Here is a 20,043-nt window from a genome sequence, read left to right as displayed (position 1 = left end):
TTTAATCAAGTGGTAAGGAAGTTTTTAACATTTAAGTCCTTTCCCCAGCAAGTGTTATTCTTCCAATTTTTTGCTTTCCTGACTATCTTTTTATATGTTTTTTCTTAAATTCGTTTAAGTTTAAGTGTTCTAAAAGCGCAATTAGGCCTGGAGACGACAAAACCAAAATTACTAACAATTTAATCAGTTTTGAAAGAGGCATGATTTTTGGACTTCAAATAGGGGTTTTACAGAAATTGCTAGTCGTTTGAATAGAAATCGAATTAAGCAGTGTTATCAGTCATAGACTGTCGAAGACCAAAAACAGCGCGAAAGCGAAAGATACTTAAAAAAAAACAAATAAAGTCCAAAACGGCCATCTTCGGAGTATGGCTATAATTTAATTCCAAGACAAATTTTTGCCCAATGGGTGGGTTTAAAGATCGTTTTTTATCACTTTGGATGTTTACCATCGAAATTGGTCATTTGGACTGTTTCCGTTTGGTTTTACTTAGTATGGGAGGGATGGGCAAAAACGCTATCTAAACCTGATCCATTAAACCTTTATTCCGAAACACAACACGTTTCGACCATAATGTGGTCAATATATACAGTGCATATTCACACCTGAGGATGACCACTTCGTGGTTGAAACACGTTGTCTTTCCAAAAAAAAGTTTAGGTGTGTCAGGTTTAAGCTGTTTTTGCTCATACCTCCCATACCTAGGAAGTCCAACAAAAAGCAGTCCAAAGGACCCAATTCGTTGGTAAACAGTCAGATGTGACGTACGACGACCTTTGAACTCAACCATTGGTCAGAAATTTTTCTTGTACTTGAATTATTGCCACAATCCGAAGATGGCCATTTTAGACTTCATTTGTTTTTTTTAAGTCTGCTGTGTTTTTTGCTTTGTCCTGAACCTTCCCTAATCAATGACTGATAACATGGCATAGTGGTAATTGGATTACCATTCAAACAAATAACAATTTCTCTAAATGAAAAAAACCTATTCGTTACCCAAAAATTGAGCTTCTCTAAAGTTTGTTTAATTGTTGGTATTTTTTTTTTTGGCGAACTCCAGGCATATTTTCGTTTTTATAACACTTAAAACTAGACGAATTTAGAAAAAAATCACTTCAAAAATTGTGAGGAACGCAAAAAATTGCTGGTAAAAGAGTTTAATTGTCAAAAACTCCATTACCACTTGATTTAAAACGTTCAAATTTTAAGTGTCAAAAACTCCATTACCACTTGATTAAAAACGTTCAAATTTTAAGTGTCAAAAACTCCATTACCACTTGATTAAAAACGTTTAAATTTTAAGTGTCAAAAACTACATTACCACTTGATTAAAAACGTTCAAATTTTAAGTGTCAAAAACTCCATTACCACTTGATTAAAAACGTTCAAATTTTAAGTGTCAAAAACTCCATTACCACTTGATTAAAAACGTTCAAATTTTAAGTGTCAAAAACTCCATTACCACTTGATTAAAAACGTTCAAATTTTAAGTGTCAAAAACTCCATTACCACTTGATTAAAAACGTTCAAATTTTAAGTGTCAAAAACTCCATTACCACTTGATTAAAAACGTTCAAATTTTAAGTGTCAAAAACTCCATTACCACTTGATTAAAAACGTTCAAATTTTAACCAACTAATACTTGCCAATAGTCTAACATTTGTGCCAAGTTTTATCAAAAAATTCCTGTTCCTTCATGGTGTTGCAATTTTTATGCCATTTTTATGTGAAATCAGCTATGATTTGTTTACATTCGCTCCAAATGGAGTGTTCCAAAGGTCCATCTCACACACCTCACTGTGAAATATAAGTCATATCAGTGTGTGCGTGTAACTCAGACGAGGGGGTCGGTCGTGTCTGCCTCATTCAGTCAGGCAGGCAGGCAGCAGCAGGAGAGCAGAGTCCCGCCTCCTGGAACTCGTCACCGTCACAGTCAGCATCACAGACGGGCCGGTGCAGTGCATGTGTAGAAATCGCGCGCGCGGATTACACCGCCACCGGCGAGCTGGATCAGAGAGCATCGGCGGCAGCGAGTGTGACAGCCGTCTAATTGCCGACGCTTATTCACAGCGGCGACCCCACGCCAGAGTCACGTTCCGGAAGGTGAGTACAGCTAGCTGCCCTTTTAGCAAATATGTGATTTGGCACGATCACGTTTTCTGGTCGGACTCGCGTCTCTTCTCACACGCCAGTCGGGGGGCCGGAGTCGCGGGGTGAGCACGACGCCGCCGACCGGGGGCGGCTTGGGCGGGAGTGACCAGTGGCGGTGTAACTGATTACAGGGTTTTTGCGAAAACGGAGGGTTTCCGGCGAGGGTGGTGGCATTTTTGAGCAGATTTATAGACAAAGTTTTTTAATATTAGGTATAATACCTACAAGATTTTCGGTACCCGGAATATTTATCCAGTAATAACTCCGGAACTATTAGAGATAAGCCTACGAAGTATATTATCGTTAGAAAGCTCTTTTAATAATCCATTTTTTTCAAAAAAAATCATTGCTCTCCCACTAATAGTTTTCGAGCAAATTGCAAATAAAAGCAAAAATCGGGCAAATTTTAAAAAAATTATAATTAAAAAACTATTGGGAATTGGCAATTTTCTTGATGCCAATCGATTCCCCGGATCATTTTGCATCGGTATAAATAAAAATAGTTCCACTTTTTCGAATAGCTTAGCCGTAAATGAGAAAATAATAAAAATTAAAAAAAAGTTAACACCCCCCCCTCAAAAATCGGTCAATTTTTAAAGTGTCTCAAAATCAAATAAAACCGATTCTATCTTATAGATTTTGATGTGCTCTTTCCGATCTAAAAAAGCGTTTTCTCCTAGCTCTTTTAGTTTGGCCGTTATCGGCGATTGAAGTTGAAAAATTTTTTGCGAGATATCGCCTTCAGTCCTATGCCATTTTGTAGAGTTTTTTATTCCGGTTGTTCTCCATTTTCCGTTTCTCGATAACTCTAATAGTTTCGCCGTAATTGGCGGTTGAAAATTGAAAAAAAGTGAAAATGGAAACCTTTTTTGCGTTTTTCTCGGAAATTGTAAGACTTAGAGCAACGAACAAAAATCCATCTGATAACGCTTATTTTTCTCTATTTTTTCGTCCAAACCCGGAGCCGCTCCGGGCAACGGTTCCGGCTACAGAGGCGATCAAAGTTTTTCACTAAAAAAATTCATTAAAAAAAACCTAAAAGCCGTAGAGCAATGCGGTTTGTTGGGTTGAATTCTACGGCTCATTTTACATAATATATCAATTTTTCACAAGAATTAAAAATTTTAAATTTTTTGCCTAAATTTAGCGTAGCCATTATTTATGGTGAACAGTTTTATTCAACAAAAAAATTCATAACTCGAAAACTAAAAGTCGTAGAGCAATGCGGTTTGTTCCATTGAATTCAGCGGCTCATTTTCTGTATTATACTAACTTTTCACGAGATTTAAAATTTTCAATTTTTTGCTAAAATTTCCTGAGTAATAACACTTACCATCAAAGAGGTGACAAAAATTTTTTTTTAACTCACTCCAGTAAATTTTTATGAACTTTTACATGTCTTAATAACCCACAAAAGTTGTTAAAAGTCCACAAAAAGTCCATATGCTCGATTTTTTGATGTTTGATTTTTTCAATTTACGTCGCAATTTTTGTCGATTTTGGGTACCCGGAACATTTATCGAGCAATAGCTCCGGAAGTATCAGAGATAACCCCATGAAGTGTATTATCGTTGGATAGCTCTTTTAATTATCTATCTTTTCCAAAAAAGATCATTGTTCTCCGACAAATAGTTTTTGAGAAAATTGCAAATAAAAGCAAAAATTGGTCAAATTTTAAAAAATTCATAACTAAAAAACTATTGAGAATTTGGCAATTTTCTCGACGCCAATCGATTCCCCGGATCATTTTGCATCGGTATAAATAAAAATAGTTCCACTTTTTCGAATAGCTTAGCCGTAATTGAGAAAATAAAAAAAAATAAAAAAATAAAAAAATAACATAAATACAAATACCTTCATAAAAAAGAAAAAAAATTTCAAACTCACTCTAGTAGAGTTTTATGCATTTTTATAGACCCACTAGAGTTGTTAAAAGTCCAAAAAAGTCTATTTGTTCGATTTTTTGTTATTTGATTTTTTCAATTTTTGTCGCGATTTTGGGCGATTTCGGGTACCCGGTACATTTATCAAGCAATAACTCCGGAACTATTAGAGCTAACCCTTTAAAGTGTATTATCGTTGGAAAGCTCTTTAAATTATCTATCTTTTTCAAAAAACATCGTTGTTCTACGACTAATAGTTTTCGAGAAAATTGCAAATAAAAGCAAAAATTGGTCAAATTTTAAAAAATTCATAACTAAAAAACTATTGAGAATTTGGCAGTTTTCTCGACGCCAATCGATTCCCCGGGTCATTTTGCATCGGTACGGATGAAAATAGTTCCACTTTTTCGATTAGTTTAGCCGTAATTGAGAAAATAAAAAATTCTCGAAATTCATTGGAAATTTTGCAATTTGCCATTTGAAAGTACTTTAAAGCCGCCAAAATTAATAAATAATAAATGTTTAATTTATTACTTTCATTGTTTTGATTTTGTTTGTAAAAGTACTGTTGACAAATAAACTCCATTGTAGATTTATAGTGCGATAATGTTTTACTTATCAATTGTAAGAGTAATTGATAAATTCAAAAACACTTAAAAATGTAAACAATAAACATTCCTGATTTTATACAAAGCCTCAACAAAAAATAAGTTGCGAATTTCAACAACAATTAATTCATCGCATTAACAAGAATGAAAATTTCTGGTTTTATTTCTGTTACACTTTGTTAGCTATCCGTCGCTCGACGTGAAATTCTCTCTCCTCTGCTGTGAGTGAATTCTCTTGAAATTGGTGTTTGTAGTGTTGTAAAACTAGTCAGAAGCCATCAACTAAACAGTGTTGTTATGCAATGACTATTGGATCTAATCTCTTTGGATGTTCTGGTGAGTATCATTGTATTTTTATTATTCCTAACACCAAACAAATTTTTACGTGGATGTAATTACATTCTAGTGACAACCGTAACAATTGAAACATAATTCCAGCATCACGTTTGGTTTTAAATTAATGTTTTATGATCATTAAAATGCATTGTCTATCAGTTTCTCGAGAGGAATTTCAAATTTTCTCTTAAGCCGAAACAAAAAAAATATTTGTGTTTGAAAATAGTACAAAGTTTGCGCAAAATCAAATTAGAGTTTATAGTCTATTTAACTTTCCGATTGAAATACGAAATTGGTTGACTCAAATAACTGCTATTTATTGGCAAGCTAACCGAATTTTTCAAAAAACACAATGTAATAAAAAATTGGTGAATTATTTTTTCTAAACTTCCAAACATCCCAGTTAATCCCTGGTTCCGCCCCCACCGGGTGTTCTCCAAATTGATGACTTTAGCAGACTTTCTGTCTGTTCCCGATTTCGGATCTCACTCGGTGGTCCTCTTTTGCTAATGCCGCAGACACTTAATCCTGTCAAATCATTCGCCACATTTGAGATTTTCGGCACAAGTGCTGGAACGCATGTTTTCCATAAATCATCCCTCGTCCAATAATTTTACGTTTCTAAATTTAGCAACAAATATTGAACGCTAATAGCTGACACAATGGCCATTTTATGTGAGTTTCAGTTTCCGTTTCCACGTCATTACCTTTTCAGTTACAAATAAGTTCAACGAACAAGACAAATGCAAACTTTTTCCGAAATAGATTCAGAGCGAATAAATGACAAAAGTTTAGTTATGCAGCGAGGGACAAAGCTTGTTTTGCTCAGAAGCTGCATTCTTTCACGATTTCTTGCGTCATTAGCTGTTAGCACCCTTGACACTTTCTGTTGGTAAATCAGCGCCCTTGTGGGCTGGGCGTACCTGATGGGTGGATTTATTTTTAAACAAAACGACGAAATTTCAAGTCAGCTTTTGGGAAAATCCCCCAACTCGCAATTATTTTTTTTATTATCTCAATTACGGAAAAAGTGGAACTATTTTTATCCACGCCTATGTAAAATGATCCGGGGAATCGACTGGCATCGAGAAAACTGCCAAATTCCCAATAGTTTTTTAGTTATGAATTTTTTAAAATTTTATCAAATTTTGCATTTGTCTCCAATTTGCTCGAAAACTATTAGTCGGAGAACAATTTTTTTTTTTAAAACAATAGACAATTTAAAGAGCTTTCCAACGATAATACACTTCATGGGGTTATCTCTAATAGTTCCGGAGCTATTGCTCGAGAAATGTTCCGGGTACCCAAAATCGACAAAAATTGCGACGAAAATTGAAAAATCAAACTTCTAAAAATCGAACATATGGACTTTTTGTGGACTAAAAACAACTTTTGTAGGTTGTTAAGACATGTACAAGTCCATAAAAATTTACTGGAGTGAGTTTAAAAAAAAATTTTTTTTTCACCTCTTTGAAGGTCACTCGGAAATTTTAAGCAAAAAAATTCAAAATTTTAAATCTCATGAAAAGTTGGAATAATACAGAAAATGAGCCGCTGAATTCAATGGAACAAACCGCATTGCTCTACGACGTTTAGTTTTCGAGTTATGAATTTTTTTAATGAATAAAATTTTTCACCATGACAAATGGCTATCCTAAATTTAGGCAAAAAATTTTAAATTTTTTATTCTTGTGAAAAATTGATATATTACGTAAAATGAGCCGTAGAATTCAACCGAACAAACCGCATTGCTCTACGACTTTTAGTTTTTTTTTAATGAATTTTTTTAGTGAAAAACTTTGATCGCCTCTGTAGCCGGAACCGTTGCCCGGAGCGGCTCCAGGTTTGGACGAAAAAATAGAGAAAAATAAACGCTATCAGATGGTTTTTTGTTCGTTGCTCAAAGTCTTACAGTTTCCGAGAAAAACGCAAAAAAAGGTTTCCATTTTCACTTTTTTTCAATTTTCAATCGCCAATTACGGCGAAACTATTAGAGTTATCGAGAAACGGAAAAATGGAGGTTAACCGGAATAAAAAACTCTACAAAATGACATAGGACTGAAGGCGATATCTCGCTAAAAAATTTTCAATTTTCAAACGCGGATTACGGCCAAACTAAAAGAACTAGGAGAAAACGCTTTTTTAGATCGGAAAGAGCACATCAAAATCTATAAGATAGAATCGGTTTTATTTGATTTAGAAACACTTTAAAAATTGACCAATTTTAAGGGGGGGGTGTTAAATTTTTTTTATTTTTTTTTATTTTCTCATTTCTGGCTAAACTATTCGAAAAAGTGGAACTATTTTGATCCATACCTATGCAAAATGATCCGGGGAATCGATTGGCATCGAGAAAAGTGCCAAATTCCCAATAGTTTTTTAGTTATGAATTTTTTAAAATTTGACCAATTTTTGCATTTGTTTCCAATTTGCTCGAAAACTATTAGTCGGAGAACAATAATTTTTTTTGAAAAAGATAGATAATTTAAAGAGCTTTCCAACGATAATACACTTCATGGGGTTATCTCTAATAGTTCTGGAGCTATTGCTCGAGAAATGTTCCGGGTCCCGAAAATCGACAAAATCTGCGACGAAAATTGAAAAAATCAAACGTCAAAAAATCGAACATATGGACTTTTTGTGGACTTTTAACAACTTTTGTGAGTTGTTAGGACATGTAGAAGTTCATAAAAATTTACTGGAGTGAGTTTAAAAAAAATTTTTATCACCTCTTTGAAGGTCAGTGTTTTACTCAGGGAAATTTTAAGCAAAAAAATTGAAAATTTTAAATCTCGTGAAAAGTTGGTATAATACAGAAAATGAGCCGCTGAATTCACTGGAACAAACTGCATTGCTCTACGATTTTTAGTTTTCGAGTTATGAATTTTTTAATGTAAAAATTCAATCACCTCTGGAGCCAGAACCCGAAACTAAAGACCTACGAGTAAAGGGCTTTTCTTAATTCTGGTAAAAATGGAAATTAACTTAATCTTAATCTGGTCTCTAGTTATAACTACAACGCTTGATGCTTTCAACAGCCGTAAATCAAAATTAATGCACGCCCAACTGTAACAGGATATTTTTGGGCGCGTTTTTCTTCGATCGCGTCGAAAGTTATAAAATCGGGAATTCGAATTATCGTTCTATTTGTGTTCTGAGAGAGGGATATTAATGATCGTTTGGTAGATGGCGCGGTCTGGTCTTTGTGCCTGGCTTGACACGCTCCATGAAGCGTGTAACAGCAGGCCGTAATCAGAAAGACAATAGTCCAGGGAAGCGAAGAATTGACCATACGCCCGACCCGACTTCGTCATTATATGACGACCGACTCACTTCACACTGTCAAATATTGCCCGAATCGATTGGACGCGACTTTTGTGTGTTTGGTCTTTGCTGGCGTTATGCCGCGCTTTCGGAACAAATTTTTTACTTTATAGGCACAATAACCCCGCCGCAGGATTTTTTTGTTTATTTCGACGGCAACAATAAGTTGGTTTTAAATCGTGGCACTCCTGCGTCGTGCCCCAAAACCATTCGTGCCACGATAGAACGTCTTATAATAATATACTATTGTTAATTGAAAATTAGTATTTGGGCTTTCAGTTAAAAAAGAAAAAAGATAATAATAATCATAATATCTTGCGCAGTCGGTTAATAAAGAAGAGACTACGGATATCTAAGACTAGGATATGAAACGACGTACAAATAAAACGTCCCCGTCCTCGATAGTTCCATTAATGTCGCCAGAGGCGCACTTGTTCCATTACCGTCTGTTTTCAGAGCAATAAATTTATAAAAATTGTCGTAATTAAATAACGGTTAGCACAAGGCGAATAAAAAAATACAGGCAGATAGAGAATCAAATTCTCAATAATGGGAGATAAAAATAGTGCAAAAATTATATCTTCAACTATATTTAAAAAAATTTCAAAGTTTTACCAATTTGCACTCTGCCCCATATTTTTCAAAACGCTGCGAATACGGTTACAGATACAAGAAAAATGTTGAGAGAAAATTTGTAGAGAATTAAATTTCCTTTAAAAAAGTCCGCGAAACCATATCCCTATCTTCAACCATTTAGGCCCCAAAACCATTCAAAGACGCTCAAGTGTCGGATTTCCTTCATTTTGCCGGTGGTCAAGTATTGGAAAATGAATTTATACCTAAACCGTTGAAGATAGACATATCGTGTCGCGGACTTTTTTGTAGAAAATTTAATTCTCTACAACGTCGTCCCTTTCACTTTTTTGTATCTTCAACCGTATGCGCTGCGTTTGCAATAATTCTAAGCGATAATTTTTAGGGCACCGTCGCCTATTTATCAAAACGCTGCGAATACGGTTGAAGATACAAAAAAGTGAAAGGTACGACGTTGTAGAGAATTAAATTTGCTACAAAAAAGTCCGCGACACCATATTTCTATCTTCAACGGTTTGGGTATAAATTCACTTTGCCATACTTGACCACCAGCAAAATGGTGGAAATCCGTCGCTTGAACGTCTATAAAGTCTAAACCGTTGAAGTTAAAGATATGGTCGTGTTAACTTTTTTAAAGCAAATTTAATTCTCTACAAATTTCTTCTAAACATTTTTCTCGTATCTTTAACCGTATTCAAAAAAGCGTGGCCAACTGCTAGTAGCTAGTAGAAATGTCATTTGGAGCTCGATTCGAAAGTTTTTATAGTACTGGTATCAATAATTGCACATAAATTTAACGACATGTGCGTTCTGTTATTCCAAACCTAATGAGAAAAAATCCAAACAAAGTGAAGTCAAAACTACAAAGCCAACAATCGTAAAACTTGAGCAGATGGTTTCTGTAATAACACACCTTTATTTTTCAGTTAGTGGTTCGTTTCGTCTCGCGCTACTCCCGATTAATAATCTCAAGAGCAAAGCTTATTAAACTAAAAGCCCAAAAACCGCATAAATATCACATAAATCGCCATAATCGGATGTTTGTATTTGCATAGCCGCCCCGCAAATGTTAAGAAGTATAAATGCGATATTGCTTTCAAAGCAAATACGAACTGTTGGTTCAACAGTTCGAGGTGAATGTCAATGAGGGGCATTTAACTGTTTTTACACATGGGCGGAAATTCAGCCAATTAGCGACACCGCCTGCTAATTACGGAGGCAAATTTTTGCGTTTGCCTGAGATAAACAATCAGTTAAGCAATTGTCAATGAAAATTGACAACCCCCATGAGACAACAAGAGCTGAATAAATTAAACAGTGTCTTTCTTTGTTAGCGACCTTCTTACTATTGATTATTGATCGATTAAAGCGTTCGTGAGAACACAAAAGAGATCGTTATCGCCTTAACCGCCCTTATCCCAAGGGTGTTGTCACGAATTTATTTTGCAAGGCTGCAAAAAGCGTGATTTGTCAGGTGTGCCAACGTCCGCCAGTCAAAACACGCAGCCAACTTTATGGACGGTTTAAGCGAGACGTAATTTCAGAACCAGTCTAAATAACATTCGTTGAGTGCTAAAAAATTATTTGGTTTAAAAACACCGGTTGGGGGCTGTAATCCCGGGATTAAGCCACATTAAGCCCCCCTGAGCCACTTAAGACACAAGCCGTGGGATTGGACTAATTCCTAGTTCCGTTTGGAGCGCATCCCAATCGTGCAAACGATGTTAATAAACAAAAAATATGCGAAATAAATGTCCAGAATAAATAAGGGTGATGCGCGTTATTTTCCTTCCGGCAGCAGCCATTTCGAGAGGATTAGCCCGATTTGGAGGGTGTTGGCGAGGGCACTTCTCTTATTGCTTTTATTATTATTCGGCATGTTCCGATTGAGCATCCCCTGTTTACATGCGGATTTTCAAATAAGTGCGAGATTGCGACAAGAACAACAAATGGTAATAAGCGCGAGTCGTTTTTCGCAAAACTGCGAAATTATGAATCAGCCGATAAGGAAAAAATGTCAACGTTTGTAGGTGTGCGAAATGAGGTTGCACTTTGAACGGCTACACGGAAAAATTAGTCATGCTTTAGGGAAAACTGAGAGTTCATAAAAAAATATTTTGTAACTTCGTTCTAGCATAGTTTTAAGTCCAAAAAAAGCCCATATGTTCGATTTTTTATGTTTGATTTTTTCAATTTTTGTGGTGATTTTGGGCGATTTCCGGTACCCGGAACATTTCTCGAGCAATAGCTCCGGAACTATTAGAGATAACCCCATGAAGTGTATTATCGTTGGAAAGCTCTTAAACTTATCTATCTTTTTCAAAAAAGATCATTGTTCTCCGAACAATAGTTTTCGAGAAAATTGCAAATAAAGGCAAAAATTGGTCAAATTTTAAAAAATTCATAACTAAAAAACTACTGGGAATTTGGCAATTTTCTTGATGCCAATCGATTCCCCGGATCATTTTGCATAGGTATGAATCAAAATAGTTCCACTTTTTCGAATAGTTTAGCCGTAAATGAGAAAATAAAAAAATTAAAAAAAGTTAACACCCCCCTCAGAAAATTGTCAAATTTTTAAAGTGTCTCAAAATCAAATAAAACCGATTCTATCTTATAGATTTTGATGTGCTCTTTCCGATAGAAAAAAGCGTTTTCTCCTAGCTCTTTTAGTTTGGCCGTAATCGGCGTTTGAAAGTTAAAATTTTTTTGCGAGATATCGCCTTCAGTCCTATGCCATTTTGTATAGTTTTTTATTCCGGTTGTCCTCCATTTTTCCGTTTCTCGATAACTCTAATAGTTTCGCCGTAATTGGCGGTTGAAAATTGAAAAAAAGTGAAAATGGAAACCATTTTTGCGTTTTTCTCGGAAACTGTAAGACTTAGAGCAACGAACAAAAAACCATCTGATAGCGCTTAATTTTAGCTATTTTTTCGTCCAAACCCGGAGCCGCTCCGGGCAACGGTTCCGGCTACAGAGGCGATTAAAATTTTACACTAAAAAAATTCATAATTAAAAAACTAAAAGTCGTAGAGCATTGCAGTTTGTTCCATTGAATAAAAGCAAAAATTGGTCAAATTTTAAAAAATTCATAACCAAAAAACTATTGGGAATTTGGCAATTTTCTTGATGCCAATCGATTCCCCGGATCATTTTGCATAGGCATGAATCAAAATAGTTCCACTTTTTAAAATAGTTTCGCCGTAAATAAAAAAATAAAAAAAAGTTAACACCCCCCCCTTAGAAATCGGTCAATTTTTAAAGTGGCTCAAAATCAAATAAAACCAATTCTATCTTCTGGATTTTGATGTGCTCTTTACGATGCAAAAAAGCGTTTTCTCCTAGCTCTTTTAGTTTGGCCGTAATCGGCGTAATTAAATTTATTTTTCTTTCTTCAAACTGTCTCTTATCTTATTAAATTACAGTCTAGTCAACAAAATTGTACAATATTATGGGTACTATAAAAAACTCAACTTTGTAGTTTCAGATAAATCAGTAATACAATATTTTCGAACAGCTGGCAAAAGTAAAAGTAGCAGTAATTATGAAAAATAAAATCTATTTGCTATTTAAACCAAACACAAATAAATAATATTTTTCCACAAATGAATGATGTAGCAAGCTGAAAAAAACAATAAACCAGTCGAATTAACCTTGACCATAATTCTTCGATGTCATTACAATTAACACAATATTTGTATAGAAGACACAACCATGTATAATTACCACATTTTTGCCCCATTTTGTCCACTTTTTTCCAAAAAATCCCACCCCTACCTGTTATCCGACCACCAGTCCAGTCGCATGACACCCAAGATCTTGTTTTATAAATATTGGTCACAAGTTAAACATACAGGAGCAAGGTTTCTATCACGTTTCTTCGTCAGCATTTTCCACCGGGGCCATGAGACTGTTCTTGCTCAGATCTTTATTGTTTGAAGCACTTCGATCGGATGTCTCGGTGGTGTTGTGTTCTGTCTTTGGCATGTTGTGTCTTTGAGTTGCGTTTTTTACTTGGGAAGAATGGCATCAAGCAGAGCAGAATCAGGTAACGATTAGTGTCAGCTGATTTACTTGCAAAGACTGATGGCCTCCGTGTGAATCCGATGACTAAGCTATTTTTTTTGCTAAATTTACATTTTTTTTCTTGCTGGATATTTCGAGAATTTAAAACGGTTGGAAAATTAATTTTCGGATTGGTGGTGATTTCAACATGGCGTCGCTCCACGAACCAATAAAGCATTCCGGTTTTGTTTCTTTTGAAAGGTGTTGGGGCGGAAACGTTTCAATGGCACCCCAGGTGGCTTGAGTGGCTTTATTTACCTGCATTTTTAGGGATGGTCGACAGGTGTTTCATTTTTTAACTCCTTACTCATGAATGAATCATAAATTGGATCGCAACTATTTTTATTTATCACATTATCAGAGGATGAATAACTTATTTTTTATTGTGTTAAAGTCTACTCACTTTTTTAGCGTCAGTTTACATTTTTATTAATATGAAGTCACTGTTTTAAAAATAATAAATTAACTAATTAAAAAAATGCTAATTTTTCTGTTCTGGCTTTATTTTATAAAAAATGAGTGTTTTTAATAATAAAACTAAAAACAAGTGTTGTCACGCTGTAAAGGAAGCAAATTGAAAGAAAGCAACAAAGACAAATAAAAAAAGTGTCGAAAGACGTATTAAATGTTGAAGAAATAAAAACAAAAACATACTGAATAAAATTTCTCTCTATTATAAGTTTTTTAATGTGTGTTTATATTTTTGCGAAAATTAAAAGCCCAAAGTTTTCTACCAGCTGGAAGTCAAAATATTCACACTGAAGAGACTCTCCCAGTGGTCAAACTTTCCCGGACCTACCCTAGTTTTTTAAGTTCAAAATTGTGGCCTACTGTTATTCTAATTCTAATTAAAAGACAAAAATTGTTTAATTCCATATTTATTTAACTATACAATGTAGGAACTACGGGACGTACAAATAAAACGTTTCCGTCCTCGATAGTTCCGTTAATGTCGCCAGAGGCGCACTTGTTCCATTACCTTCTGTTTTCAGAGCAATAAATTTAAAAAAATTGTTGTAATTAAATAACGGTTAGCACAAGGCGAATAAAAAAATACAAGCAGATAGAGCATCAAATTCTCAATAATCGGAGATAAAAATAGTGCAAAAATTATATCTTAAACTATATTTAAAAAAATTTTAAAGTTTTACCAATTTGCACTCTGCCCCATATTTTTCAAAACGCTGCGAATACGGTTACAGATACAAGAAAAATGTTCAAAGGAAAGTTGTAGAGAATTAAATTTCCTTTAAAAAAGTCCGCGAGACCATATCCCTATCTTCAACCATTTAGGCCCCAAAGTCACTTAAAGACGCTCAAGCGATGGATTTCCTTCATTTCGCCGGTGGTCAAGTATTGGAAAATGAATTTATACCTAAACCGCTGAAGATAGACATTTCGTGTCGCGGACTTTTTTGTAGAAAATTTAATTCTCTACAACCTCGTTTCTTTCACTTTTTTGTATCTTCAACCGTATTCGCTGCGTTTGCAAAAAGAACGCATTAATGCTAAACGATAATTTTTTGGGGTCGCCTATTTATTAAAACGCTGCGAATACGGTTGAATATATAAAAAAGTGAAAGGAACGTCGTTGTAGAGAATTAAATTTGCTACAAAAAAGTCCGCGACACCATATTTCCATCTTCAACGGTTTGGGTATAAATTCACTTTCTCATACTTGACCACCGGCAAAATGACGCAAATCAGTCGCTTGAGCACCTTTGAACGTTTTTAGGGCCTAAACCATTGAAGATAAAGATATGGTCTCGCTGACTTTTTTAAAGGAAATTTAATTCTCTACAACTTTCTCCTGAACATTTTTCTTGTATCTTTAACCGTATTCGCAGCGTTTTGAAAAATACGGGTCGAAGCGCAAATTTTAAATCTTAAATAATTTTTTTCTCATGTTTCTTATGAAAATTTTAGTCCTCAGTTTTTCCCAGTCTGTTGAGAATGCAAAGCTCAACATTTCTGCATTTTTTCCCAAGTAATTAGTGAACTGGTTGAATTTAAATTAATTTAAAACGATTTGACATATGATTTGAGGCGCCCTCATTTTTACACTACCGTACTACATCTTTGGGCGCGATTTTGTATCTCGTTTCGTCTCCTAACTTATAGTCCTCCCTAGTCCATTGAACTTTATTTACGAATTTTTGTCCAAATTTAACGTTACAAAGCAGTGTTTAACAGAAAACTAGCACGGTTTCATAATTTTTTATACACGGTGTCCAATTGTGTGCTGCTTCTTGGAACGTCATTTGAATACCCACCAGGAAGTTATAGTTGTACTCAGTATCCTAACAATGAAATAAATAATATCTATTTATGGATAGGCCACAAATAGGCCACATATTGTCTGCGTTTATGTGGCAAAAATTACGCTCTCACCGTAACTTTGCAAATAAATTATTTCCAGCGATTATAATTTTCTATAAAATGATTTATAGTCGCGATAATTCACACCATGCCAACGCTTAGAAATTGGAAACAATTATCGGGCACAATTTATTAAACTAAAATATGAAGAAGAAATTACCGGTCGTGAGCAATTAAAGTTGAAGGATTCGATGAGGGACATAAACTCGCTTCCCGGAATTTTCAGCCGCATGGCTTCGCTGAAAATCGCGAGACTTTCAAAAATTTCATCGGCATTTTTGGGATTGTTGGCCTTTTTTACCGGTTTACTACGGAGCCATTCATGAAAATTTCGAGAACGTGCCTGGGGCCCGTCTTACCTAGTTTTTATTGTTTCGGCCCTTCTTATTGACAATTTCCTGTAGTTGCAATAACACTTGCCAAAAGTGTGAGAACCTGAGCACGCCTCGACTCTCAAATACTAAAATTCAAATGAGCAGGTTGTATAAATACATCAAGGTGTTTTGCTCAATTGCTTCCAGATGTTTGGGGTTTGTACCTCGGAATTCCCAAATTACCTGTGACAGCAGGTTGGAAAATTTTCGCCGATTTCTTCGGCGTAAAAGTCGAGAAAAAGAGCGCAATTTGTTGCGAGTGGAGGTGGAATAATAAGCGTTCCATCATGAGCTAATATCCTGGTAATCTGCGTACGTGTCTAAAGCAATAATTAACAATGGTATATTTATCCAGCTGGCTAGTAAGTGCAAATTTAGATTACATGCAACATTACCATCCATGATACTTTGTATTTATCTGGATAATAACAAACGGACGTGATTTGAACGCTGTTAACACTAGCCAAAACGTGACCTTTAGACCAATTACAGAATTATTCGACGAAAGGGTGATTTATTAGAGCGATATCTGTTAAGAATCTTTTGTAAATAAAACAGTGCAGCCCACTGACCTGTTTTCCAACTTTAGGAAAACTTTGATTATACTTTTTCGAATAGTTTCGGCGTAAATGAGAAAATAAAAAAAATTGAAAAAAGTTGACACCCCCCTTAGAAATCGGTCAATTTTTAAAGTGTCTCAAAATGAAATAAAACCGATTCTATCTTATAGATTTTGAAGTGCTCTTTCCTAAGTCTTCTCCTAACTATTTTAGTTTGGCCGTAATCGGCGTTTGAAAATTGAAAATTTTTTTGCGAGATATCGCCTTGAGTCCTATGCCATTTTGTAGAGTTTTTTATTCCGGTTGTCCTCCATTTTTCCGTTTCTCGATAACTCTAATAGTTTCGCCGTAATTGGCGGTTGAAAATTGAAAAAAGTGAAATTGGAAACTTTTTTTTGCGTTTTTCTCGGAAACTGTAAGACTTAGAGCAACGAACAAAAATCCATCTGATAGCGCTTAATTTTAGCTATTTTTTCGTCTAAACCCGGAGCCGCTCCGGGCAACGGTTCCGACTACAGAGGGCGATCAAAGTTTTTCACTAAAAAAATTCATAAAAAAAAACTAAAAGTCGTAGAGCAATGCGGTTTGTTCGATTGAATTCTACGGCTCATTTTACATAATATATCAATTTTTCACAAGAATAAAAAATTTAAAATTTTTTGCCTAAATTTAGCGTAGCCATTATTTATGGTGAACAGTTTTATTCAACAAAAAAATTCATAACTCGAAAACTAAAAGTCGTAGAGCAATGCGGTTTGTTCCATTGAATTCAGCGGCTCATTTTGTGTATTATACCAACTTTTCACGAGATTTAAAATTTTTAATTTTTTTGCTAAAATTTCCTGAGTTAAAACACACTTACCTTCAAAGAGGTGAAAAAATATTTTTTTTTAAACTCACTCCAGAAAATTTTTATGGACTTCTACATGTCTTAACAAACCACAAAAGTTGTTAAAAGTCAACAAAAAGTCCATATGTTCGATTTTTTGACGTTTGATTTTTTCAATTTTCGTCACAAATTTTGTCGATTTTCGGTACCCGGAACATTTCTCGAGCAATAGCTCCGGAACTATCAGAGATAACCCCATGAAGTGTATTATCGTTGGAAAGTTCTTTGAATTATCTATCTTTTTCAAAAAAGATCATTGTTCTTCGACTAATAGTTTTTGAGAAAATTGCAAATAAAAGCAAAAATTGGTAAAATTTTAAAAAATTCATAACTAAAAAACTATTGGAAATTTGGCAGTTTTCTCGACGCCAATCAATTCCCCGGATCATTTTGCATAGGTGTGGATGAAAATAGTTCCACTTTTTCGAGTAATTTAACCGTAATTGAGAAAATAAAAAAATAAAAAAAATTAACATAAATACAATACTTTCATAAAAAGGAAAAAAAAAATTTAAACTCACTCTAGCAAAATTTTATGGAGTTTTATATGTCTTAACAACCCACTAGAGTTGTTAAAAGTCCCAAAAAAGTCCATTTGACCGATTTTTTAATGTTTGATTTTTCCAATTTTTGTCGCGATTTTGGTCAATTTTCGGTACCCGGTACATTTATCGAGCAATAACTCCGGAACTATTAAAGATAACCCCATGAAGTGTATTATCGTTGAAAAGCTCTTTAAATTATCTATTTTTTCCAAAAAAGATCATTGTTCTCCGACCAATAGTTTTCGAGAAAATTGCAAATAAAAACAAAAATTGGTCAAATTTTAAAAAATTCATAACTAAAAAACTATTGGAAATTTGGCAGTTTTCTCGACGCCAATCAATTCCCCGGATCATTTTGCATAGGTGTGGATGAAAATAGTTCCACTTTTTCGAGTAATTTAACCGTAATTGAGAAAATAAAAAAATAAAAAAAATTAACATAAATACAATACTTTCATAAAAAGGAAAAAAAAAATTTAAACTCACTCTAGCAAAATTTTATGGACTTTTATATGTCTTAACAACCCACTAGAGTTGTTAAAAGTCCCAAAAAAGTCCATTTGACCGATTTTTTAATGTTTGATTTTTACAATTTTTGTCGAGATTTTGGTCAATTTTCGGTACCCGGTACATTTATCGAGCAATAACTCCGGAACTATTAAAGATAACCCCATGAAGTGTATCATCGTTGAAAAGCTCTTTAAATTATCTATTTTTTCCAAAAAAGATCATTGTTCTCCGACCAATAGTTTTCGAGAAATTTGCAAAATAAAGCAAAAATTGGTCAAATTTTAAAAAATTCATAACTTAGAAACTATTGGGAATTTGGCAGTTTTCTCGACGCCAATCGATTCCCCGGGTCATTTTGCATAGGTATGGATGAAAATAGTTCCACTTTTTCGAATAGTTTAGCCGCAATTGAGAAAATATTTTTTTTTAAAGTTAATGATACAATTGAAAAACGCGTTTTCTCCTAGCTCCTGTAAAATAATCGTAAAAATGTACCTACTGATGTAAATCCAGCCCCCGCCCCCCTTAATGCCCATCATCCCTTATCTGGGGAATTCCCACCATTTGAAGGCGTTACCTCCTTTGTCCCTTCATTCTCTAAATACCCATGCATTTTACCACCCACCACCTGTAACGACCTGTTGGACCATTAAAGAGGCAATTTAAAACACCCCTAAGCTACAGCCTCGACATTTCCCCAATCTCCAGTCCAGTGATGTGTGCTACAAACTTCATGTGTGCTGTTTTATCATGAAAAATGTAAAAATGAAGTTTTCCTTCGGTAACACACGCCGGCAAAAAAGTAGGTAAAAAATCGCATTATGCAGGCTTTGTCCGCGACCCTTGAAACCACTCGAACAATAATTTAAATTTCAAATAATTGCGAGAACTGAGCATCAGTTCGTTAATGAACGAACAACAATGCGCTTATTTTTGCGAAACGTTGGCTGAGGGCTGTTGAAGTTGCGTCAAGTGGCTTGGGGTAGTAATAATTTTCTTGTTTTATTTCAGAATCTTTGAGCGCCGTTGCTCGAGGCGCTATGAAGGAAAAAAGCAAAAATGCGGCGCGGTCCCGCAGGGAAAAGGAAAACGCCGAATTCATCGAGTTGGCCAAGCTGTTGCCGCTTCCTGCTGCCATCACCTCGCAGTTGGATAAGGCGTCGGTTATTCGACTTACGACGTCCTATTTGAAGATGAGGCAAGTTTTCCCCGATGGTGAGTCAAAATTTTTCACATTTGTGGTTGAAGAAAAAATATTGTATAAAATTCGTGCTCGATTTTTTTTGGGTCTAACTGCACCGATTTCACTAGCTGGTATCTTACACTAAATTTGTCATTACAGAAATGTGCTTCTTGATGAAAAATTTTGGCAAAATAGGTAAGAATCTCACTTTTTTTTGTCTCTGGATTCGCATTTTGATTCAATGAAATAACTATAATCTTACTTTTTACGAAATGGACAAGTAGTGTTCAAGCAACAGCTCAAAATTTTTTTCCCCAGTCGTAAATTTTTGGAATTGTATTTGATAATTATTATTATTAGTGAAATAATAGTTCAAAATTCATTTGGTAAAATGGAGTTTTTAGTGTAGAAATGTATTTAAGCAGTTGAGAAATCAAAAAAATTATATCATTTTTCCGAAAAGTGCGTACTTTTTTCAGAAATTTTTATTAACCCACCTGTTGAGAGCCACTGTGTGGCTAATGGTAGTTTATTAGCAGTTAATTTTTGTATTAAACAAAATGGAGAGCACGTAGGCGCTTTGAGAATTTTTTACGCTAATTTTTATAATTCTAGTTCAGCGGTTCTCAAAATTTGGGACT

The 20,043-nt window shown here is 34.8% G+C and overlaps 1 protein-coding gene across 5 annotated transcripts in view; it reads left to right on the top strand.

Annotated features, from left to right (window-relative positions):
• The first annotated feature begins 1,849 nt into the window (after positions 1-1,849).
• Positions 1,850-20,043, top strand: part of sim (single-minded) — a 34,415-nt gene continuing 16,221 nt past the window's right edge. Inside the window, exons 1-3 of one of the 5 annotated variants that reach the window (XM_064358003.1) lie at positions 2,205-2,364; positions 4,827-4,979; positions 19,231-19,434. In XM_064358003.1, coding sequence (XP_064214073.1) covers positions 4,946-4,979; positions 19,231-19,434 — 238 coding nt within the window. In that variant the 5' untranslated portion in view covers positions 2,205-2,364; positions 4,827-4,945. Of the gene's footprint in view, positions 2,105-2,204; positions 2,365-4,621; positions 4,980-12,792; positions 12,946-19,230; positions 19,435-19,535; positions 19,598-20,043 lie in introns of those variants that run through there. The other 4 variants (XM_064358005.1, XM_064358002.1, XM_064358004.1 and 1 more) reach the window with 4 other exon arrangements.

The sequence above is a fragment of the Tribolium castaneum genome, chromosome 7, assembly GCF_031307605.1.
Source record: "Tribolium castaneum strain GA2 chromosome 7, icTriCast1.1, whole genome shotgun sequence".
NCBI classification, from domain to species: domain Eukaryota; kingdom Metazoa; phylum Arthropoda; class Insecta; order Coleoptera; family Tenebrionidae; genus Tribolium; species Tribolium castaneum.
Note: the sequence above shows the minus strand (reverse complement) of the source record. Positions and strands in the feature narration are given on the sequence as shown.